This window comes from Megalobrama amblycephala, linkage group LG16 (assembly GCF_018812025.1).
Source record: "Megalobrama amblycephala isolate DHTTF-2021 linkage group LG16, ASM1881202v1, whole genome shotgun sequence".
Classification (NCBI taxonomy): domain Eukaryota; kingdom Metazoa; phylum Chordata; class Actinopteri; order Cypriniformes; family Xenocyprididae; genus Megalobrama; species Megalobrama amblycephala.
This window is the reverse complement of record NC_063059.1, coordinates 28,963,511-28,989,054: the sequence shown is the minus strand read 5'-3', so window position 1 is coordinate 28,989,054 and position 25,544 is coordinate 28,963,511. Positions and strand designations below refer to the sequence as shown.

At 38.5% G+C, this 25,544-nt stretch overlaps 1 protein-coding gene across 9 annotated transcripts in view; it reads right to left on the bottom strand.

The window, feature by feature from the left end:
* Positions 1–24,761, bottom strand: part of igsf9ba (immunoglobulin superfamily, member 9Ba) — an 83,044-nt gene extending 58,283 nt beyond the window's left edge. For 3 of the 9 annotated variants that reach the window (XR_007180415.1, XR_007180416.1, XM_048160990.1), the window contains exons 1-2: positions 24,402–24,761; positions 3,040–3,237 (exon numbers count right to left, since the gene is read on the bottom strand). Coding sequence is in view for 5 of the 9 variants with exons in the window: in XM_048160990.1 (XP_048016947.1) it covers positions 3,040–3,237; positions 24,402–24,465 (262 nt within the window). In the remaining 4 variants the exon portion in view is untranslated. Of the gene's footprint in view, positions 1–3,039; positions 3,238–4,197; positions 4,271–4,770; positions 5,074–24,401 lie in introns of those variants that run through there. The other 6 variants (XM_048160987.1, XM_048160988.1, XM_048160993.1 and 3 more) reach the window with 5 other exon arrangements.
* Between the last annotated feature and the right edge of the window lie 783 nt (positions 24,762–25,544).

Genomic DNA, 25,544 nt, shown 5'->3' with positions numbered 1-25,544 from the left:
TAAATTTACATATATTCACAATTTGTGACCAGTGTTATTTTAATATTATTTAATAGTATTTATTAAGCTTCTATTTTAGTATTTTCTGTTTTCATTTTCATTTTAGTTTAAGTTTTAGTAATTTTGTTATGTGCTTTTGTCATTTTATTCGTTTATATATTAGGGCTGTCAACGTTAACACATTAACGCATGCGATTAATTCAAAATCCTTAACGTGCTAAAATAATTTGACGCATTTAATGCAAAAAAATTACGGAAGCATGTGAAATTGTGTCATAGCTTAATTTACGTCACGCAGTTAGATGAGCTTAAAGTCCATGCTGATTATATCAGAGATGGCAGAAAGAATTATTCATTCCAGTGTCTGTTTCACTTTAAAACACGAATTCGTGTCATATTCCGTCATTGTATCTGAAGAGCGCGAGCCCTCCACATCGCTGTTCCTGTCTGAACGGAACATCCCGCCACTGTATGGCCAGATCATTTGAAAAGTATGTTTCTCGGCTGGATAAAGGAAACCAGCTTCTTGCTAAGTTTTGATGGAAGATGACTGCGGTGACGTACAGAAGCATGCGTGAGTCTGTTATATTGATGCGCAAACAAATCATGAGCACTCACGACGCACTGATCGCACATTGTATTTATGCACAGACACGATTCAGTACATTCATGTTGTTTTCACACACATTCAGGATAATGTTTGTCCTGTGTATGTTGCTGTGTACTTTAGTATGCAGGTCAAGGTGGTTGGTTTAGGTTTTTTTTGGCATCTCCATGTGGTCCTGTTCAGTATTGCAACTTGCCTTGTCTAAAATGTAAACAAGCTCTTGGCTGTTGCATATACTATCCACTGTAAATTCTGAAACGTTTTTTGTTTTTTGTTTTTGCTGTGATTTTTTTTATGGGTGCTTTGGTGTAGCCTACAAATGTATGAATTATATGAAATCATATAATTTGGTTATTTGGTGTCCTTTTTTGGAAAGACATCTAAATTTACCTGAAAAATACAGTTTTGGGAAAATCACACTTCATTCTGATGGTTTCCTTTGCTGGATATAGGCAATGATGGCAAAATCGACGTGTTAAACAAGATAAATGTATGATTAATTTCACGTTAAGTGTGCGATTAATCGTGATTGAAAATGCGCAATTAAAAAAAAATAATCTATTGACAGCCCTATTTTATATATACACACACACACACATATATATATATTACATATTTTTTTTTTTTTTTTTTTTTTTCAGTTTTAGCTTTAGCTTTAGTAATTTTAAACTTTTTTTATTTCAGTTAGTTCCCATGGCACAATTTCTAATTTTTAATTTTTAAAGTTTAGGTTAATAATATTTACATTTTAATTTTATTTTATGTCAGCCTTATTTCAATTATTGAAAACGATTTTTTAGTTAACTATAACAACACTGTCTTAGACTATTGGAAGCGCAGGATACTTTCTACACTTAGACAATAAGTTTTTAACATCAGATGGCGCTCTTGGCAATTTTTTAACCACATGCTCAAATGCTCACGAAGAAGACCGCTCGTGTGTTCGGCTGAGTCTGAGCAAAGAGCTTAGAACCCAAGAGGCGACACTTTGATACTTTTTGGGTAACAGCCACTAGATGGCGCTCCGGTAGCGCGGCCGCCATTTTGGGGTGAAAATACTAACTGGCCCATAGAATCCTTCACATCTTACGCACCCAAAATCGGCGAATTTCACTGCCAAATCCGAAGCGCAATAGAACAGTTTTTTTAAATTAAGTTACCAGTAAATTGTATGGCTCCTACAGTAAATGTTGTATTGTCTTATATATGTTTTATTTTACCAGTTGTGGAATCCAACCATTCAACCATCTGAGGTAACGCAGTTAGCCTACTTTATTGAGTATTTCCATTTTATGCAACTTCACACATTTATTAATAGTATTAATAATTCATAAATTTAAGATCATCATGTTTGCAGCGAACAATATACTTGCACCTCAGAATAGAGACCTGCACTCCCACTGGACTCCCGCGGGATCCACGGGACCCAATGCAACAGAGTGCAGCGCGGGACAAGATTTGATGGGCGCGTGCGGTGAGACACTACTCGTGTGTGGTTTGCGGGAGAATTAAATGATTCACGGGGCTTTTATTTAAATATACAATTTTTTAAAAATATAAATGTTTATTCATATATTGCAAAAAAGCAACAAGAATAACTAATATAAAATAAAAACGATTTACAGTCGCAGATATGCGAGATTCTATTTATAACTTGTGTTTGCAGTGTTGAGATATGTAGCCAATCACAGAAGATACGACACAATCAGGTGTTTATGTAACGCTGCATTCAATGCATTGATTGGCTGACTCCTGTGTTGCCGCTTGAAAAGTTGAGAAATCTTCAACTTCTGCTGCTTGCAACGCGAGTGAAGCGACGCAACGGAACCCACAATTCAGTTCAGCAAAGCATGACGTCATTCATTCAAAGTAAATGAATGTTAACGCCGACGCCCCGTGTGAATGCAGCGTTCACCAATCACAACGCTGGAGTTTTTATGCAGTGCTGAAATTTGCGTGGGCGGGAACGGGACTAAACATGAATGTCGCTGGCGGGAGCGGGACAATATAAAATTTTTTCGCAGGAGCGAGACAGAATCCTGCAGGAGCAGGCGGGTCTCTACCTCAGAATGCTTTTATGACGTGAGATTAATGTAAACAGCCCACTGCAAACACCCTTGTAATTCACTTCAACCTTTTCGAACTTTATGAATGATTATTTTATAGAAGGTTCAAGTGGTGTGTGTAAGGAATTGAAAGGAAGCAGAGTATGGCTGTTTCCAAAGCACGCAGTGCCATCTGCTGTTAAAAACTAAACTCAGAATCGATTCGACAGAGAATCACGATACATACAGAAAAGAATCGATCCAGAATCATTTCTCGATTCACGATGCATCGATGTATTGTCCCAGCCCTATTAGACAAGGATTAATTGTCTACATAGTAATTCATTGAGATTAAACACTGGACTTTACAAAAATGCTGCTGCTTACCGGCGTATTCAGGGTCCACATGAGGAGGATAGAAACGGAAGTTGATGAAGAAGGGAATAGGCACACCGAATTTGAACCACTCCACCACATAGGGAGTCTGCTGGCCGTTTAGGGGGTGGCTCACGTCACATCCCAAAACAACGCTCTCTCCTGCACGGGCCGTCACAAACTGGGGCTCCTCTCTCACTCCGTAGGCACCTGGACACAAAAAAAAAAAAAAAAAAACACACCCCTTCATTCAGCACAGGAAGTAAATAAACAGATTTAAGTGCATGTTTGCCCTATTTGTCCCTAAAAACTAAACCCAAAATGAGGCGTCAATCAGCTCATTGTCCTATTAAGCAAACATTTCTTGTGAAGACTTGGATAGTTTCCCAAATGCTGGACTTGTGAAAGTTCTCAGGTAATTATTTGTTAAAAGGAACGGCCAAGCACATAATGAGATGACAAGAGGCTTATCCACGCACCTCATTGATCTCAGCTAATTCACACTTGGATGGGTTTTACAATAGAAGGGCCAGAGTTTTAGCAATCAATGCACAAGCACGTCACATGCCCATGGGTGACCTATCGGAACGCTAAAGGTCACTGTACCTGCCTCAGCAGAAAATATATTGGGGGAATGGATTTTCTTCAGCTAGCTCCACCACAGCCATTGAGCACACTCTCCTCTATCAGAGTTAGCATGGCTTCAGCGCCTCAATGAAGGAGAAAATCACCTCCGGGATCAAAGGACCTGCTGACGGTGCATTCTCCACCATGGAGACACTGTATGGAAAACTAAGTGATTCAGTAACAGTAAAATGTAAGAAAAAGTAGGTTACAAAAACACTGCTCTCAGACTTTATTTCCTTACTACCACATTAAACATAAGAATATGCCCAAACTCAGAGTACTCCGCCATCCCAGGTTGGGATAGGAATAATTAGAAGTGAGGAGATGCTGGAAAACTGTCATAGAACAGAGGTAAGTCTGCTGTATGATGCTAATTGAGTTGATTAACTGAGCTCCTCCTGTGTTAATTAATTTTCTGAACATGCCCCTCCCAAACTTTGTTATTAAAACATCCTTTAAAGGCACAATATGTAAGATTTTTATATTAAAATTTCCAAAAACCACTTGCACAGTGTTATATATTTTGTTCTGCTGTGTACTTACATTATCCTAAATGTTTTCAAGAATTTGTAAATTCACATTTTAAAAGTGACCGTTCCTCCCTTGTCACTTGTCGCTTGTCAATGACGTAATATCTGCATTACCGCTGGTTTCCTTGTACTACATAGTAACCATGGCAACAGACGGGATAGCTGCTTAATGTCTAGTGGCTTGTTGTTTCATTCAAACATTATATGGACCATGGCAAGCAAACTTTAGGACAAAGGGGGAAAAACAAGGATCGATATTGCCTTGGTGTTTCCGAGGTGGTGAGCTTTGCCACAACTTTGACTTGACGCCGCTCTTGCACGTTATTAGACAAGGTAATAAATAATGTAGGCTAACGTTACATAACACTAATCGTTATATAGCTCAACACAATGAAATGTTAGAATATCATCAGTATGATATTCTAATGTTGAACTAGCTTACTGTTAAGTCTCATACAGCCAACAAACTAATACATAGAATAACATTACAACTTTTAACACATTCAAATGCAGTTTAATATGATAGTGAGAGCAAGTGAAACAGTGCTGCGTTACCTCACAATTTTAAATCTTCAAATAAACTGACCTGTATGAGTAGTATTTCAGCTTTGCGAGTAGTTCGGTAGAATGAAATGTTCTCAATCCTTTATATCCCCCGGGACTCGCGTGTGGCACTGATATCTGTCTCTCATTAGCAATCGCGCCCGCGATTCTCGGCCACGCCCTGCTTTATACCACAGTCATGTTGAAAACATGCATTCACTCATTCATTATCATTATTTCGCTATAAACATTATTAGATCCATCGAAATTACGGTAAGTTCCATGATTCCACGTTCATTCACTGCGTAATCAATCTACGCCTTTGTTATTGTTTTGAAGAGTTTAGCGACCCCTATCGGCGAAAAAAACATTGTTCCTTAAAGCTTAAAGGTGCTAAAGAGGATGTTTTGTTTTATACATTTTTGCAATATTACTTGAAACTGTCTTTACTAACTGATAAAAGACTATTTATTAGGTGCACTGAAAGGAATAATATTAATATACATCATCTGTGCACGAGGTAGGGCCTTAAAAACATCAGCCAATCGTTTACGCGATGATTGATTGGCCCGCTGGCTTGTCAATCACTGCCATGACGTTCCTTGTGAGAGACGTGCGCGGCTGCGCGCTCCAGTAACTTTCCACACTCCACAGGCGCCGCATGCAATGTTTTTGTCAGGAGACAGGAGTAACAACTGCAGATTATGAGTTACCTGCGGTGAGTCCGACATAATGAATCCACTAACACGACATAGCGAATGCCGGTGGTAAACAAACACTCATGTTCCAATACTTGTGGCTGCTTCAGGAAGATTCGGAGCACAAATGAATCAGTGTATCGAATCATGATTCGGATCACGTGTCAAACTGCCAACGGCTGAAATCACGTGACTTTGGCGCTCCGAACTGCTGATTCGACACGCTGATTCATAACGCTCCGAAGCTTCCTGAAGCAGTGTTTTGAATCGGCCATCACTATATAAGTCATTATTTTGTGTTTTTTTGGCGCACCAAAAATATTCTCTGCGCTTTATAATATTAATATTGAACCACTGTACTCACATGAACTAATTTAAATATGTTTTTAGTACCTTTATGGATCTTGAGAGAGGAAATGTCATTGCTCCCTATGAAGGCCTCAAGGAGCCATCGGATTTCAACAAAAATATCTTAATTTGCGTTCCAAAGATTAACGAAGGTCTTACGGGTGTGGAACGACACAAGGGTGAGTAATAAATGACAGAATTTTCATTTTTGGGTCAACTAACCCTTTAACCTAACAAAATGAATGCCTTGCGGTTCAGTGAGTAAGTGATGACCTGAGCGGACTTACACTACCATTCAAAAGTTTGGAGTCAGTAAGATTTTATTTAAAAATATTAATACTTTTATTCAGCAAGGATGCGTTAAATTGATCTCAAGTGACAGTAAAGTCATGTATAACATTACAAAAGATTTCTCTTTAAATAAATGCTTTAACCTTTAACTTTATATTCATTGAAGATTTCTTAAGAAAATGTATTACTATTTCCACCAAAAAAATAAATTAACTGTTTTCAGCACTGATAATAATAAGAAATGTTTCTTGAGGACCAAATCAGCATATTAGAATGATTTCTGAATGATGTGACACCGAAGACTGGAGTAATGATGCTGAAAATTCATGAATAAAGAACATTTTAAAATATATTCAAAATATTTTTAAATAGAACATTTCACAATATTGCTGTTTTTACTGTATTTTTGATCAAATAAACACAGCCTTGCTGAGCATAAGAGACATCTTTCAGTCACATAAAAAAAAAAAAAAAAAAAAAACACATTTCTATGTCTAGTAGATCTGAAGACATAGAAATAACTCTTCATTTCACCCTTAGAAATTAATGGGTAACTATGGTACCCAACTGTTTTCCCTCACAATAAACTACACCTCCAGTATGATGCATTGTTGAATGTATCAAACCGAGCAAATTCAATCCAAAAACTCATGACACTGATTTGTGAGTCGTTCATTCATGAATCAGACTACATTTGTGCGTACATTAGTTGTTGCATGCAGTCAGCAAGAGCAAAGAACGATGTGCTGCCCAATTACTTTGTATTATTTCACATTGTCCAGTCTTCTGTAAAAGCATAGATTCAGTATTCAATCAAAAATAGCAGCGCAGGAAACGCTATTTTTGGTGTTCAGTCCACATCTGCAGAAAAATACGGATGTTTCAGAACTGCATATGCAACTAAACATTGTGGAAATCACTAATTTATAAAAAATATATAAAAATTTATAAAAATTCCAGTATTTGTAATAAAAATAAGAACTGTTTCTCGATTTTCAACCAAACTCATAGTCATATGCAACAGTGTTTACCAGTTAAATCAGCTTTATCCAGTGGAAGAGTTAATCCACTTTATTTGATTTAGCTCACACAGCTTTCGGACTGAAACAGTGCAGATTTAATCAAATTACTCCTAAAGTAGAGCTGGACCCTCCAGTCACGGACCTGGGCCCTGGAATCCGCTCTACTATTGTGAGTGCAGAAGACTGCAAAGCACCACAAAGTGAGCAGCTTAGCTTTAATAAGAGACCAACAGGGCGCATGCATATCCATAAACTCACTACAATCTGCACATGACCAGCCCAGAGCAGGTTCACAAAGAGCATTTCAGCAAGCCATAAATTTGGGTCAGGGAGTCCCACGTTTAGCCTTGTTAGAATGGCCTAATTGTCATCTTGTAACACTTCTGCCCAGATAGGAGTGTACATACTGTAATATAAATGTTGCAAGATCAAGATTTGTATATTGCACATAATTAACACTTCACTTTATCTGCTAACTAGCAGTATAGCTATATTTAGACAGCTTATTTTTATAGCTGCTATTATAATACTTTTTTAACAGTTTATTTTTCTTCCCACTGAAATCCACTTGTAATGGTAGTCTCTTTCTCTGATCCTTTGAATCAGAATTAGAAAACATTAATACTTTTATTTTTAGTGTTCTAAATATTTATCAAATCCTACTCATTACCTCACTGTGGCGCACCAGTCTTGCATTTGTATTCTGCAGATAATTTGATAGCACCAGTGGTCTATAAAATGAAAAATGTAAGGACAGAAACCAGTAACAATGGTGATATATTGTATCTAACAAGTAAGAGCAGTTACCAATAATATTACATATTTAGGCTAATTCAAAATGCACATTCACCAGTAGATCATCATATGCTCTACAGTTCATTTGCCTTCTTGAAACTTAATCATAACTAGTATCGACACTTTTAGTGGTATTTGTAAACTATGGCAACCGCAGGTAAAACCATTGCTCCGTTCACGCCACCTCATAATTACCTTAATATTGAGATGACAACACGTGACGTTGTATTCGGAGCATAGACTGTAAAAAAATATGGACGTCACCGCACGTCACTCCCGGATAACTGAAAATGGGCAAAGAGGTGGGACGTGTTTGAAACTGAGGTGCCTGGTTGCTAAACCACGCCCGCCTAGCACGACGTGATCATGTTTGCAGGCAAAGGAGCTATCTATGTATCTTAGATACAAAGCTGGGTAGTAATGGATTACATGTAATCTGGATTACATAATCAGATTCCAAAAATCAAGTACTTGTAATTAGAGTAAACTAATTAAAATACTCATAATCAGACTACAGTTACTTTTTTATGGGTTACATATTATTTACACAATGGCAGTAAGTTGTTCACAATTCATTGATTCTCCTAATTTTTCATTTTTTTTTACGTTTATATTTTTTTCATAATAAACCTGCTGTTTATATACGTTTGTGAATCTTTACGTTTTTCCGGCGGTGAGGGGGAGGGGTGTGGAATCGTGTACAGAAATCAGCAACAACAAGAATATTTGTTTTTGTAATGTTGCTGTTTTCTATATGTACTTTATTTTTGGTAAATATGTTTTAAAATCATAAGATGTGATTTTGTTTTATTCACTGTTACTATCAGCAAACACTAACAGGTACATTATGCCAAATTTACACTGCAAATGTGGCACAGAAGCGCTTCTGAAGTGGCATTTAGGTGTCTTTACACAGACTTTTTAATGCTGCTCAGAGGTGGAATACATGCTTTACACAGCAATTTCAACTGTATACTTTGACACTATAGGAACTGAGGTGGATCAGAGCAGGCATAGTTTGGTCTGGCTTTTATGCAGCATTATGTCTTTATACAGAATTTTGAGAATATATGGAATATATTTTTTCTTTGTATCTGTCAAAATTGTACAAGAGTATCCTACAATATATGTGACATCAAATAAGGGTTAGCACAAAAGTAATCCAGAAGTAGTCAGATTACATTACCAAAAATGTGTAATCTAAGAGATTTGTAATCATGCAATTTGTAATCAGTAACTGATCATCGTTCTTCAAGAAATTATTCAACCTGAGCAGCGATTATATTGTAAAATTATATATATTCATATATCTCACAAACAAATGAGCCCGTATAAAAAAGTATAATTTTTCAAAATGCAGCAGTTTTAGTTATAATATCCAAGCAGTGCTGTCGGAGTTTTACATCCTCCCGCCATTGTCATTGTAGTAAATCTCACAAACAAAACTTGCCAATGCCAAGATGATCCAACAACATGTGTTCTGTATATCTTCCACATATGTGCACGTCTACACAGATGCACATCTGTCTCGAGTCTCGATCATTAACGCAGGAAGCCATATTATTTTATAATTATATAAAATAATCCTGAAAAACCACAAACAGGCAGAGATGCCAAATTCAGATGCCAAATTCAGCAAATTCAGCGTCTGTGACTGCTCACAGACAGCAGCGCAATTCACCTGTCACTCAAGTGAACATGCCCTTAATTATGCAGAACTTTAAGGCTTAGCAGTATAGACCAAAACCACAATTTGTATCAGCTGTAAACATGTTTTTTCTGCTGTAAAGTTGCCCATTTTAACATGGGGGTCAATGAGATTCTGCTCTCTTTTGGAGCCTGTCCCTAGCGGCCAGTCGATGAATTGCAGTCACTTCCGTATTGGCTTCAAGAGAAACTGGGGGAGGTTGCCACTTGATTCTGAGCTGTTCATGTCCTCGGACTGGGAATTATGTGTTTCTATGGCAACACTATCAACACCTAAATGAATCTACAGCGGCCACGTGGTACACGTGTGAGCTTTCAGAAAACCTCCAGCTTACAAACTGTGAACGCTTTTAACGCTTCTGTATCATGATCTGCGAGTAAATGCACCTGCTCTGCGTCCATTTGTCTGTTCTGATAATTGGCCCGTGCTGGTCAATTGACTCTGTTTCGTTCCGTATTTGGAGCATTTGCCATTTCATATTTCGAATAGTACACAACTGAAATGGCCGCGCCTAATCAAAGAGACTTAAGGAGTCATCGCGTCATGTTGGGATTGCCGTAATTACGAGATTCTGACTTGTAAAATGCGTTCACGTCCTCGTAGAACTCATAATTACAACTTGTGAACGGCATTTTCTGAGAACTCTGACTTGTAACACGTGATCGCTGTACTACATGACTGCTGCAGATCCATTTTGCCGTTGATAGTGTTGCCATAGAAATGCATAATTTCGAGTCTGCGTTCAACCATGTTGTAATTGCCATGGTCTCAAGATAACGATAAGTAGGGACTTTAAGCAAGAGCTGTTGATGGAACGGCAACATCGACTGGAAGTAAACTGTCAACTGCTGTAGCTAAAGAACACAAAAATCGCTAAGCAACAACAAAGAGGACGGCGTAATGGATCATTTAATCATTTTACATAGTACAAAAAGTTAAATTCGCGCATGCACAACTGAATGCCAGAATGCCTTTGCCGTTGTGTCAGCAGCTGCTGCTTAAAGTCAATAGTATTTGGAGCTGTCCACCTCGGACTGGGAATGCATTTCTATGGCACCACTATCAACACCTAAATAAATCTGCAACATCAAGCTTTTTACAAGTTGAAACAAAAGTTGCGTCCCAAATGACATACTATGCACTATGCACTTATACACTATGTACTTATGCACTATGTACTCATCCATGTAGTGCGTGAATTGTATAAGGTTATTTTGTCATTTAACAATGGAGTCTGATACCCCCTCCAATACGTAATTAAAGCTGCGACAGTTGAGTGCATGAAGTGTCCAACATTCCACACTTCGTTTTATCCGTTATTTTAGTGCATCATCCGGGTATTTAAAGTGTACTTTTTCTTTTTGGAATTTTCAGTGTGGATGCACTACTTGCACTATTTATACTTCATAGAATAGTCATAAACGTCATAGAATAGTGCACAAGTACGCGAATTGGGACGCACCTAAAGACTATAGAATAACACAAGACGCGTCACTCGTATTGTTTTGAATGGGAGAAAGTGCAATGCGCAATATGGCAGAAAGTCCTGCCTTCTAAATAAGAGCCAATCACAGATTGGTAAAGTCATCGCATCACTGCAGCGGCTGTTAGAAGCTCCGGTTCCTATAGAAACAGTCAGATGCGTGACTCCGAAATGAGACAGAAGAGACGCGCATTTAGGACTGCGCATGCGCGTTGTTGATCCAGCCTGAAAAATACAGTTTTTTTGTCATGATTCGAGTGTTTAGAAACTAAATTTATGAGACAGTTGTTGTCAGATTTCGTTGGTGATTTCAAATATGAAATTTAATCGAAAGCTTGACAAACAGCTTTGGAGAATTTGATGTTTCCCTATTCAAAGAGAAAGGAGCTGCACTTATATGCCCGAGATGCGTTTCAAAGATGGCCGCCGAGTGAAATGACTTGTCTTGAAGGGACTTTGGTTGAAATCACGTAATTGCAATAATTACGACATGGTGTGAACGCACATTTGTATTGGCACCAGTGCGACTTATAACAGAATTTAGCAAGATTTTGAAAATAATAATCAGTCTTATTAATTAAAATGAATCAAACTGTACTCAAAATTCAGATTTCATAATTATGTTTGTATCATTTAGTAAAAAAATCCCTAACCCCAATAAATCGAACAGAATGTCATAGCAATTTTTACACCCTACTGTATGGATTACACATTATAGGCTATGGTTTGGTAAGAAATCTCCAGTTATTTAGCTCAAAGAAGGGCTTAAAACAGACTGCAAAATGCAAATGACTGTATGGCAGGCAGGAAACATGAGGATTAAAGGTGCTGGACCCTAGTATCAGCTCAACTCATGTGACCACTCACCCCTTAATCCACTTGTGTCTGCTTTCACTCCCAAAGGCACAACAAAGACACATGACCCTTTCAGCGCATATAAACACAACCATCACTCATACCACACATTTACACTGCATTATATGGGTCCTTGGTGATCCGAATGGGGCGGATATTTGTGTTATATATCAGTGGTTGAGGTCTTAACTCAACTGTTATGGTTCAGAGAACCTTGCATTTTTTTCCCTTTATTAGACCAGTAGATTAATACTGTCAATGTGTGTCATATGCATATGCTGAGGTGTTCAAACCGAACATCCATATACAGTATCTCACAGAAGTGAGTACCCCCCTCACATTTTTGTAAATATTTTATTATATCCTTTCATGTCACAACACTAAAGAAATGACACTTTGCTACAATGTATAGTAGTGAGTGTACAGCTTGTATAACAGTGTAAATTTTCTGTCCCCTCAAAATAACTCAACACACAGCCATTAATGTCTAAACTGCTGGCCACAAAAGTGAGTACACCCCTAAATGAAATTGTCCAAATTAGGCCTAATCAGCCATTTTCTCTCCCTGGTGTCTGTGACTCGTTAGTGTTACAAGGTCTCAGGTGTGAATGAGAAGCAGGTGTTAAATTTGGTGTTATCGCTCTTACTCATACTGGTCACTGGAAGTTCAACATGGCACCTCATGGCAAAGAACTCTGAGGATCTGAAAAAAAGAATTGTTGCTCTACATAAAGATGGCGTAGGCTATAAGAAGATTGCCAAGACCCTGAAACTGAGCTGCAGCATGGTGGCCAAGACCATACAGCGGTTTAACAGGACAGGTTCCACTCAGAACAGGCCTCGCCATGGTCGACCAAAGTAGTTGAGTGCATGTGCTCAGCGTCATATCCAGAGGTTGTGTTTGGGAAATAGACTGGTTGAATAGAATAGGTTGAAGGGGTGGGGTCAGCCTGTCAGTGCTCAGACCATAGGCCGCACACTGGCTGTCGTCCCAGAAGGAAGCCTCTTCTAAAGATGATGCACAAGAAAGCCCACAAACAGTTTGCTAAAGACAAGCAGACTAAGGACATGGATTACTGGAATCATGTCCTGTGGTCTGATGAGACCAAGATAAACTTATTTGGTTCAGTTGGTGTCAAGCGTGTGTGGCGGCAACCAGGTGAGGAGTACAAATACAAGTGTGTCTTGCCTACAGTCAAGCATGGTGGTGGGAGTGTCATGGTCTGGGGCTGCATGAGTGGTGCCGGCACTGGGGAGCTACAGTTCATTGAGGGAACCATGAATGCCAACATGTTCTGTGACATACTGAAGCAGAGCATGATCCCCTCCTTTCGGAGACTGGGCCGCAGGGCAGTATTCCAATATAACGACCCAAAATACACCTCCAAGACGATCACTGCCTTGCTAGAAGAAGCTGAGGGTACCTAAACCCTATTGAGTATCTGTGGGGCATCCTCAAACAGAAGATGGAGGAGCGCAAGGTCTCTAACATCCACCAGCTCCGTAATGTCGTCATGGAGGAGTGGACGAGGACTCCAGTGGCAACCTGTGAAGCTCTGGTGAACTCGATGCCCAAGAGGGTTAAGGCAGTGCTCGAAAATAATGGTGGCCACACTAAATATTGACACTTTGGACCCAATTTGGACATTTTCACTTTTGTGGCCAGCGGTTTAGACATTAATGGCTGTGTGTTGAGTTATTTTGAGGGGACAGCAAATTTACACTGTTATACAAGCTGTACACTCACTACTTTACATTGTAGCAATGTGTCATTTCTTCAGTGTTGTCACATGAAAAGATATAATAAAATATTTACAAAAATGTCAGGGGTGTACTCACCTCTGTGAGATACTGTACTTCAAGCTCTCGTGCTCTATTTTTAAAAGAGTGTGTTGAGATATCATCCAAATCATTATTTATGCAGACCTATTATTAAAAAAATAAAATAAAAAAAACAACAACATGGAACTAAACAAAATGCTTTCCCAGTCTATGCTTATAGTCTTAACAGGAAATCAAGGATGGAACTCCAGCAGCATCCCTCTAAAGATCCCTATTCAAATGAGGGAATTACTAGTCCCTGGTAAATTATTCATTGTTGGAAAATGCAACATTTGTACAGAAGACAGTCTACTTACATCAAATATTTACAGGAAAAAAAATCTTGATTTCAAAGATGCAAATTAGAAATTTGTGGCATTTAGTCCATGTCTGTTTCGTTTGAGGTCATCTAGGTCTTTTTTTTTCTTCAATAAAATACAAAAACCCTATATATATATATATATATATATATATATATATATATATATATATGATTCTTGTCTTATATCTTGAACATCACTGATCCATCTTCCATCTTTTTGTCTTTATCATTTCATTTACTTATTTTTTTATTTTTTGTCATACCAAGGAAATAAATGGTAATCAAAACTGTTAAATTAGCAACATTCTTTAAAATATCGTCTTAAATGTTTTGCAGAAAAAAAGAAAGACATGGACCAACGATGTGGGTTATTAAGTGATGACATCTGAGAGCTCTCTGTCCCTCCATTGACAGCCTACGCAACTACCACTTTCAAGCCACAGAAAGGTAGTAAATACATCATTAAAGTAATCCATGTGACTAGTGGTTTAGTGGCGACACTAGAGCATAATTTACCACTTTATTTACAAAATATTAATCTCCGACGTACCTTCACACAACAACGTCTGCTCTCGCGTCAACACAACATGCATGCATCGTGGTGCTCTCGTGAACGCGTGTTGGCCATTAATATTTTGTAAATAAAGTGAGAAATTATGTTTTTGGATTACATGGATTATTTTATGATGTCTTTACTACCTTTCTGGGGCTTGAAAGTGGTAGTTGCATTGTCAATGGAGGTACAGAAAGCTCTCAAATTTCATCAAAAAGATCTTAATTTGTGTTCCAAAGATGAACGAATGTCTTACGGGTTTGGAGCGACATGAGGGTGAACTAACCCTTTAAGAAATGCCATTCATTATGAATTTGTCACAGCTAATTAAATCATCTGATCTTATTCACTCAATGCTGGTTCCACACAAAACATTGATATCAAACATTACAGAATCAGACTATAAACAGACTATAAACCACTAAAATCCATGAATGAGTCGACTCAAAGGGGAGCTCTCAGCAGTGTGACTCCCTCCCATTCTGAGACACAAACAGCAAGCTGAATGGTAACTAAAGCTCAGACAATCCCGAACTTAAAAACCCTTTCCACCAGCAGATGGAATTATCCATTATCAGGATGAATAAACTAATGCCAAAATGCTGAAAGCTGACGAGTAAATTTGTTTATATTCATCATAATTAGATGCAGTTATACAGATTACACCACGCTCACAAATGGCATAAACTAATACTATATGATAGCAATTACTCGGCACATCAGCAGCAAAACCGTCTATTCCTGGGATCAAGCGTAATCTGTGCGCCAAGAGGCAGCGTTAGTCTCCCTGCCAACAGGGACATTGGGACACATCATGAATAGGCAATCAAATGGAGAACAGAGCAGAGGTGGGTTCTCAAGGACACTAACCCACTCGGCTGCACAGGCCACTGACAAATCTGTAATTGAATGCCAGCCTGTACATGATGAAGGTCACTTCTCAGAGAGCAATGTGTCAGAGCTGGCCAAAGAAAGCAACACATGGCGTGAGGATGAGCGACCTGGGTAAAAACATCAGTGCAAGTGAAGATATACAGTAGAAATACTACATTCCAGTGTGGTGGACATATATTTTCTAACTGGCCTCACTGATGAAAATTCTTGAATCCATGTTCTTCCAGCATGCACTGGAAAGCCTTTTCAGATGTGTAGAAGCTGTTTTATCAGCAAAATGATGACTAACCTTTTGAAAAAAACAGCATTTGCTGGTCAGATATGTTTTGAAGCATGGCAGCTGGTTTATGCTGGTTCTTAGTTGGTCATGGGCTGGTTTAAGCTGGTCCTGAGCTGGAGCTAGTTGTTTAGGACCAGCTGAGGTAACAGCACTTGACCAGCTTAAACCAGCTCATGACCAACTAAGGACCAGCATAAACCAGCTCAGACCAGCTCCCATGCTTCAGAAACATACCTAACCAGCATATGATGGTTTTTTCAACAGGGTAACTACCTCTTAATACAATGCAGCTCATATTTGTGAATCAGGTGAACTCTAAACATTAAGGGAATATAGTCAAGAGCATTTTGAGGTAACTTTATGGTTGAATTGAAGCAAATACACTCAGTATTGCATGATAAAAGTAATAGTGCCCTCTCCATGACTCTAGCACAAAAGAAAAAGTTGATGAAATAAGAGACCTCTGGGACACCAGATGGCCGCTTTGCTCAATAGAAACACAAGCCGCCATCACTGTAACAGGGTCGTAGGTGTCCATCTGATGGAGTGCATCGCAAACTCATCGCCGTGGCCCATCTGGAGGATGGTGTCTCTAAACTTACCAATCTGTTCCTAGCCTGAACATGGATTTGATGCCACCGTATGCTAAAGATCTCCAACTAGGCACTGGTTTCGAAATAGGCTACTTTAATCATAAATAACAATGCTTGAGTAGGCGAAATTTGAAGAAAGAATTTGTTCAACAGTAAGATTTTTTCTAGCTGGCCTTGTCACTTGCCCATTTATTAGTATTTTTTTTAGGGCTGTTAAGATTAACGTGTTAACGTATGTAATTATTTCTTCCAGTTTACATATTAAAATATTTAACACAACATCCATTTTTTCATCATCCTTTAGCTAGCGTTACATTACATTATATGATTACGCTATCATTCTTTCAAGTGCTATTAAACCATTCAAGCGCGATAAGACGCAAAAAAAAAAGAAAAGAACTTAAATCTGTACTGGTGTGCTGTTTGTGAATCTCCTGTCTGTGTGACAGACACACACGACTCATGTGCACAAAAAGCCGCTTCAGACAGCGCACCGGCCACAATGAGTTGTCTTTCGCGCATGAACGGACAAAAAAACACACAAAAGTATGCCAAAATGCCTGATTTGTAGAGTTTTCTTGTAAGCAGAGTCTTAAATGAGTTAAAGTCTTAAACGACCGTACATCACTGTAACTTTATTCAAAGTACTTTAATCAAAGAACAAAAGACAAAGAGAAAATCACTCACTGCTCTTGACTGAATCACTTATGTAGCTTTAATAAGGATTAATCTATATTTAATTAATAATTTATGCAGTGAATGCTGTGAAGTGTTTGATAACTTTATTCAATTTCTGTATATTTCCTACCTGTTAGATCAAATATTTAAAATACACTGTCTTTATGTTATTTCTAAATTAATTTGGTGGTTAAATGTGAAATTATTACAATACAAAAAAACGTTAATGTTAGGTGCGATTAATCACAATTACAGAAAAAATGTGTGATTAATTACTTTTTTATCGATTGACAGCACTAATTATTTTATATTACCTTCATTAAAGGTGCCATAGAATTGAGAATTGAATTTACTTTGGCATAGTTGAATAACAAGAGTTCAGTACATGGAAATGACATACAGTGAGTCTCAAACTCTATTGTTTCCTCCTTCTTATGTAAATCTCATTTGTTTAAAAGACCTCCGAAGAACAGGCGAATCTCAATATAACACAGACTGTGACGCAACAGTCGGGATCATTATTATGTACGCCCCCAATATTTGCATATGCCAGCTCATGTTCAAGGCATTACACAAGGGCAGCCAGTATTAACGTCTGGAGCTGCACAGCCGAGTCATCAGACTTTATGCAGGTAAGCAAGCAAGAACAATAGCGAAAAATGGCAGATGGAGTGATAATAACTGACATGATATTTTTAGTGATATTTGTAAATTGTCTTTCTAAATGTTTCGTTAGCATGTTGCTAATGTACTGTTAAATGTGGTTAAAGTTACCATCGTTTCTTACTGTATTCACGGAGACAAGAGCCGTCGCTATTTTCATTTTTAAACACTTGCAGTCTGTATAATTCATAAACACAACTTCATTCTTTATAAATCTCTCCAACAGTGTAGCATTAGCCCGTTAGCCACGGAGCACTATCAAACTCATTCAGAATCAATGTAAACATCAAAATAAACACTGTACTTACGCGATTAGACATGCTGCATGACGAACACTTTGTAAAGATCCATTTTGAGGGTTATATTAGCTGTGTGAACTTTGTTTATGCAATGTATTAGAGTCACGAGCTCGGGGGCGGGGACGCAGCCTGAATCGGCTCATATTTAATGATGCCCCAAAATAGGCAGTTACAAAAATTTATTTAAAAAAATCTATGGGGTATTTTGAGCTGAAACTTCACAGACACATTCAGGGGACACCTTAGACTTATATTACATATTGTGAAAAAGCATTCTATGGCACCTTTAAATGAAATTAAATAGCACACACAAGATATGATGTGTAACACAATAATTGCCTAAGTAACAGTTCCTTTAACTGGGCCTAAATTCCCTCAAACTGTCCTCCAAGCCACCAGGCCATCTTTATTTAGACATGCAGTATAATCTCAGTAAATCAATAAAGCTTATAAAGAGCTCAAATACAGGAGGAACGCAAACAGAGGCAGGTACACAGAGTCTAAGGACGTACAGTTTACCGCACCAGACATGAAGATGCCTGGAATGTTGGAATGGCATTTGATTACAGTTACGCTTAAAACTGATGACAGCAGAGGAAGAAATGCACATTCTCAGCAGGAAATCCCATCTTGAGGAAAACAAAAGCAAAGCATCAGCATCTTTTTCCACATTACACTGAGGTACGATAAGATCAGAAAGCATGACGACACACCCACCACGCAGAACAATGCAAGGTATCTTCTTAATAAGACGTCATCTAAAATATGATGAATAATGAAGCCGGCCGATTCGGCGTACAATACAGCACCTCCACTGTGGAGTTCTCCTCTATAAAGTAGCTACGCCCGAGGGAAAGTGAGAGCCGAAGATAGTAAAGTGTCCCTGAGGGAGGAACGGAGATTCTTGTGCTTGCTATCTCCTAAACACAAAGCCATCAGTGTAATATTTCACAGGAACAATTCGAAGAGATATGTGGTGGAAAATTAGCCCAATGCATATCGCTACCGAGTGCAACAAATAGCTTGCTAATGCATCAGTATATAAGAGCTCATTTTAATGAGGAGAGTCTCCACAGCAGTGCGCAGTCGAGTGCAAAGGGCTCTTCTAATGTAGTGCATTGTGAAGTCCTGTGTGTCTGAGCGGACTGTTGAATATTTCATGGCGGTGAGGGAAACGGCACGAGTCGTACCGACGGAGCCCCAGCTGATGGAGGACTGGAAGGAGACAGACTGTAAGGTGAGACTGGGAGAGGATGTAGGCAGCGCCGTGGCAGCGCGCCCAACTTTAGCAGGAGCTACTGTCTCAGCTCAGCCTAAAACACCACTACATCTCACAAGGGCTGACAGCAGCACTGTGCCTTTACTGACTGACCCGTACAGGCTGACAGTGGAAACCTATAGATATCTCATGGCTTTTTCAACATTATAAAAAAAGTCTGCAACTGAAAAAATGTTTAGTCATCGGTTGCATTCAAAATGATTGGTTGGCCTAATAAAAGTTCTGGAAACTAATACATTTAAGTTGTGGTGACGATACTTTTGAGGGCTACATTTAGCATCAGTACATTTTAGCATCAGTAAAGGGCTTTTCACACTGCGCTTAAAGGATTAGTCCACTTTTAAATAAACTTTTCCTGATAATTTACTCACCCCCATGTCATCCAAGATGTTCATGTCTTTCTTTCGTCAGTCGAAAAGAAATTAAGGTTTTTGATGAAAACATTCCAGGATTATTCTCCTTATAGTGGACTTCATTGGCCTCCAGACGGTTGAAGGTCAAAATTACAGTTTCAGTGCAGCTTTAAAGGGCTTTAAACGACACCAGACGAGGAATAAGGGTCTTATCTAGCGAAACAATCGGTCATTTTCGAAAAAAATACAACTGTATGCTTTATAAACACAAAAAATCGCCTTGAACGTACTTGCGGTTTCCGCATTCTTCAAAACGCTTACGCTGTATGTCCTACGCCTTTCCTATTCTACTTACGGAATGAACGCAGCGCCAGTTTCGTTTATCAGAAAAGTAGAACAGGAAAGGCATAGGACATACAGCGTAAGCGTTTTGAAGAATGCGGAAACCGGCCGTGTGTCTCAATCAGCTCCCTAGTTCAGTAGTCAGGGCACTGATCAGGGAGTCGGCCACATTCACTTTCATGATATACTGATTCACGACCTAGGGAGCTGATTGAGACGCAGGGCGGTATACGTTCAAGGGCGGTATACAACTGTTATAAAGCATATACAGTTGTATTTTTTCGAAAATGACCGATCATTTCGCTAGATAAGACCCTTATTCCTCATCTGGTATCGTTTAAAGCCCTTTGAAGCTGCACTGAAACTGTAATTTTGACCTTCAACTGTTTGGAGGCCATGAGTCCACTATAAGGAGAATAATCCTTGAATGTTTTCATCAAAAACCTTCATTTCTTTTCGACTGAAGAAAGAAAGACATGAACATCTTGGATGACATGGGGGTGAGTAATTTATCAGGAAGTTATCAGGAAAAGTTTATTTAAAAGTGGACTAATCCTTTAACCCTGGATTATATTCGTTCTAAACATTGCTTTTAATCTTGTGTAAAGGATGTACGGTTAGCACCGCTTTTTATCCAGGGATATGAAACCCTACTCTGGAGCAGGGTTAGCACCACTTTTGCTAGACGCTTAGCAACAGGCACCCAATCACGTGCCTCATATTCACATGCTAGAGCTTTTATGTAAACAGGTCGCATGCTGCGTTCGACCAATCAATGACAATGACACCGCAAATAAGAATGTTAACCCAGAGTTTAGGAATGTACCATGTGAAATGTCAGTTTATGAATACCCAGGATTAATTGTTAACCCCACATAAATTATGAGCAGTCTGAAACGTGAAGCAAGATAACCCACAATTCTGTTTACCCGGGTTTAGAATGACCCAGGGTTAACTATTTCAAGTGTGAAAAGCCCTTAAGAGGGTCAGGCAAGATGCTCATTTTGTCATAGTGATTAATTTATTACATTTACTTTAAAATATGTTTCAAATGCAATCCACACCCTTACAACAGGAAATTATGCAATAGAGGACCCCTGCAGACCCTCATGACAGTCAAGGTCAATAAATCTCTTACAGTAATAATATTTTTAATCTGACATTTATGATAAAGCAAGGTTAGTTCAGGTTGTAAAATGTCATGCATTGTGACTCCCCAAAAACAATGATATTTAAGAATTAGTAATAATAATATATATATGATACAGATTCTCCCTAGAATCATGGATACACAGTAGACATGTAAAGCCGTAACCAAGGATCTCAGTAAGTCGTCAGTTTTCACTCTCCCTGAACTGGGACAAGTGGTTGCACCCAACGGTCAGAAGGCTGCAGGTCAGACAAATACTGCTTGGCAAGGTAAGGGGGAAGGGAGCTTTGCCAGAGGTGTCCATTACCGACAATGTGCAAACTGTGCCAAGAGCTGCTCTTCACAGCTTTATTAAGACGGAGACTTTTGCTGGCCCTGCTTATTGTAATTCTCTGTGGCTTCAATGCAGAGGATGATGTTTGGTGTGGAAAACATACTCTTTGCTCACCACCATTACTTCACTTTTCTGATAAACTCTGTTCAAACTGAGATGACAATCCAGCTGAACGTATGAGTTGGCTTTTTTACTATTATATGACCATAAATGGGCTCTTATCTAATAGTATATCTGATATTTCTAGTTTAAAGTGCCCCTATTATGCTTTTTTTGAATATTACCTTTCATGCAGTGTGTAATATAGATTTAAAGATAAAAACGCATGACAATTAAAGTTATTGTCTCCTAAAAGAAAGAATCGATTCTGAACTTCTGAAACGAGTTGTCAGCAATTCCGGTCTCACTTCCTGTTACATACCTAGGTAACAATCTGTCAAATTTGCATAATTCCAGCCAATAATGTCTACTTTGACCTGCACTCAAGCACTGTAGTTGTATATGAGGCCTGGAAGAGTTTGGTCCATGTTGTTGACATGCCAAGAAGATGCTGTTTTCAGTGCTGCAAATCCACTTTGCATGCACTTCAAAAGGATGAGGACTTGCGTTGGAATTGGTGCGGAAAAACCAATGCCATTGTTTGTATCACTGTGTATCAAGCGCTGAGGAAGGTTCCGGAGCTGAAATTCAGATATGGTAATAAGCGTTTTGTTTCCGACCCACGCTGTAAGTGGTAGACCAATCACAACAGACTGAGCCATCTGGCCAATCAGAGCAGAGTAGGCTCACAGAAAGGAGGGGTTACAGAGACTAAATCTTCAAACTAACTATTTTCAGACTCTGAGAAATGAGGTGATCTGCAATGTATGAGAAAATTAAAGTTTTTTTTTTTTGTTTGGTTTTTTTTTACCTTGGATGCATGTTAAACTATTGTTGGAGACCTCCAAAACAAAATTAGGAATCTTTAAAATAGCATAATAGCGGCACTTTAAATGTATAATTTCCTTTTTCCTCCATTTTTTCCTTTTTCAACAGTTTTCTAAAGGTTCTGGAGATGTTTAAATCTACTCACAGAAGTCTACTCATTTTAGGATCACTAGGGCAATAAAATGTAGTACCTAAATTGTAAATACTTTTTGAAGTATAGTATCTAGTTTATTACTACAATGTGTACATTATTTTAATGTTCAGATAACCAAAATTGATGGTATTTAAACAACTCTTGCCATTATATTTCCTCACAGGAACCTCAAGAACTTCATTGGTCTGATTAGATCATTTCTTCCTTGACTGTCTAAGCTTTTGTTGCAGCACATAATCTCTTCCAACATCTCATGAGTCTCAAATGCATTTCTTGCTCTCACAAATAAACCATTGTCTTAGACTTTTTGTGATTCAGTCTCAAATGTGAAACTGATTTTTTTTTCTTGAAGCTAACAAAGCCATGCGACAGACCCAAGAAGCAAAGAAACTTTGTAGCTCAGGTGCATGTTTGGGCAGCGGTACGATTTTGTCAACCAGAGAAACTCAAAGCAATAAGTTGTGCTCTTCTCAAGCCCTAATAGATGCCACTTGTAAGCTAACATTGTCTCATTACAGTGTGCTTGACGCTCCCTAAACGACAGCTTCAAAATGGCTGATGTTGGATTTGGGAGACAGGAAACAGACTGTGACTGTTATTTCACAGAGAACATAAAATTGCAGACTGAAAGCTCTCAAACAAGCCTGGGGGTTTTCACAGTTATTTTTTGTGTTGCAACCCACAACAACTAATAACTGAGTTTATTCACTGCACTTTCCAAGTGGTGGCACTAAACTGTATAGATAACTTTATTTAATACTTTATTATAATAAGGTAGCCTATTATATACTTTACACATTTGACTATAAATAGACAAAGTTAAAGAATAATATTTTCAACTTTTATTTTTTCTTTTGTGTAATAGGCCCAAGAAATATATACCTGTATTTTTTTTATTAATTCTGCTTTTGTAAATGTCAATTACAAATTTACTTTCATAATTTAAATGACTGTATGTTCAATTAGTCAATCACTGTAGCTCACCAGTTTCCCTTCAATTAAAGGATGAAATAGCCCCTCCCCTTGGCCAAAGATAGAAATACAAGGTTAAGTCAGTCCATTCGTCAACAAATAAGGGCTCCAAATATAAGAAAAATATATACGAGAAATGATATAATACCAGTGAAAGAGGCGAAACAAGCAAATTAAAATATCATAAACATCGTTTCTTCCTAAATACACACACATATGTGTTTTAAAGCCATGCGACTGAGCTTTTATCATCATAATACACAAAACTGAGCATATATATCCCTGTGTAAACAGGCACGACAGACTGTAGTAGCCCAGACAATCGCAGCATGTCTCCATTCAGTGCCGCACGCCCCTTTTCAACACTAACTGCAATTCTGGACCGTCTTTCATCTGTGATATTCTGTATTAACGTCTCGAATCTCACAATAAATCACGGATGATTAATGCACAAACGCTCTTTGTGGCACACACACAAAAAAAGCATTTGTAATAATCAAAAGAGCATCAATCGATTGTAACAGCGACCTACACGCCTTCAATTGTCTCGCTCATGCCCTAATATGAGATGATGAAAATACTATTATAAATAACACGTTGTGAAGTTTTATCCCAAATGAATGGATATATGATGATAAAAAAAAATGCGTTAATTGTCATACATGTAGCTCAACTGGTAGAGCATGGCTCTAACGCTAAAGTCACGGCTTCGATCCCAGAAAACGCACATATTCCGATCAAATATATAGCTTTATATATAAAAGCATAGATATTTAACGCATCTGTTAAAACAGACAAATGAAACGCCTATATGCCTTTCCTTAAATGATGCAGAATAAAAATACTGCACTTCAACTCACCTTGAGCTGCCGTTCCTCGGGTGCTGAAAACACTTGCTATCAAAGTGGCCACATACCAAATCATAGTACTATTGCCGACCAGGAATAATAGCTCAAAGTGCCCCTTTCAATAAATCTTTCATATTCAATTTCCTCCGTTTCCAGTCTGATACCCTGCTTATCATATCCTGTGCTCTCCTCTCTCAGCTCTTTCCTTCATTTTTTCCCCTGCCCGTCCTTCCTATGGCATCCTCCCCCGAAGAGACAGAGCACCTGCACCAGCGCCTTTATGGAAGACGGAGATGTTCCGAAGTGCAAAGTGAAACCAAGTGTGGGAATGTAGCCATTGGGTCCGCCCCCGCTGCACTCTGATTGGCCAGTGCCAGGCGCTCTGGGGCGTGTATTGGTTAATCATCCGCCCCCTGGTAGTAAAATGGCATGGCAGATGCTCTTATTCAAGGTGAGTTGGAGTGTGCTGGTGTAGTACAACTGCTGCAGTATCATGCGCATTAACAGAAACCAAAGTCCGCACCTCTTTGGATCTTTTCTATTGTGTCTCTTTTTGAATGGCACACACAGTATGTTGTTCTGGGTCTATGCAGATATGGACGAGGCTGTAGAGTGCGTGTGGGTTTTATTGAGCTTTGACCCCGTGTAGTTTTAAATTCAGCCTGTAATGCGCCTGCAAACTTCACTTGTGCACGCACATTTCCTCTCAGGCGTGACATTTTGATTCTGATGGAAAGGGTGCATCAACATTACACACACTAAAGCAAAGGGTGTGGCAACCCATATCATCAGGGATGTGTTACAATCACCATCATTTTGGATTCATCATCATTCATTTGTCTGTTAACACTCTGTCACCAGATTCTCTCTATACTTTAATGAATGCGGAAGTAAAAGTGGCTAAAACTCTTTAATATGTATACACACACACACACACACACACACACACACACACACATACATATACATATATATGTATGTATATATATGAATGTTTACGTATATATACACACATATATACATATACATACACATACATATATGTATGTGTACGTATATATATATATATATATATATATATATATATATATATATATATATATATATATGAAGACTTAAGATCCAAAAGCCTCTAAGTGCCGTCTGAAATGGTCT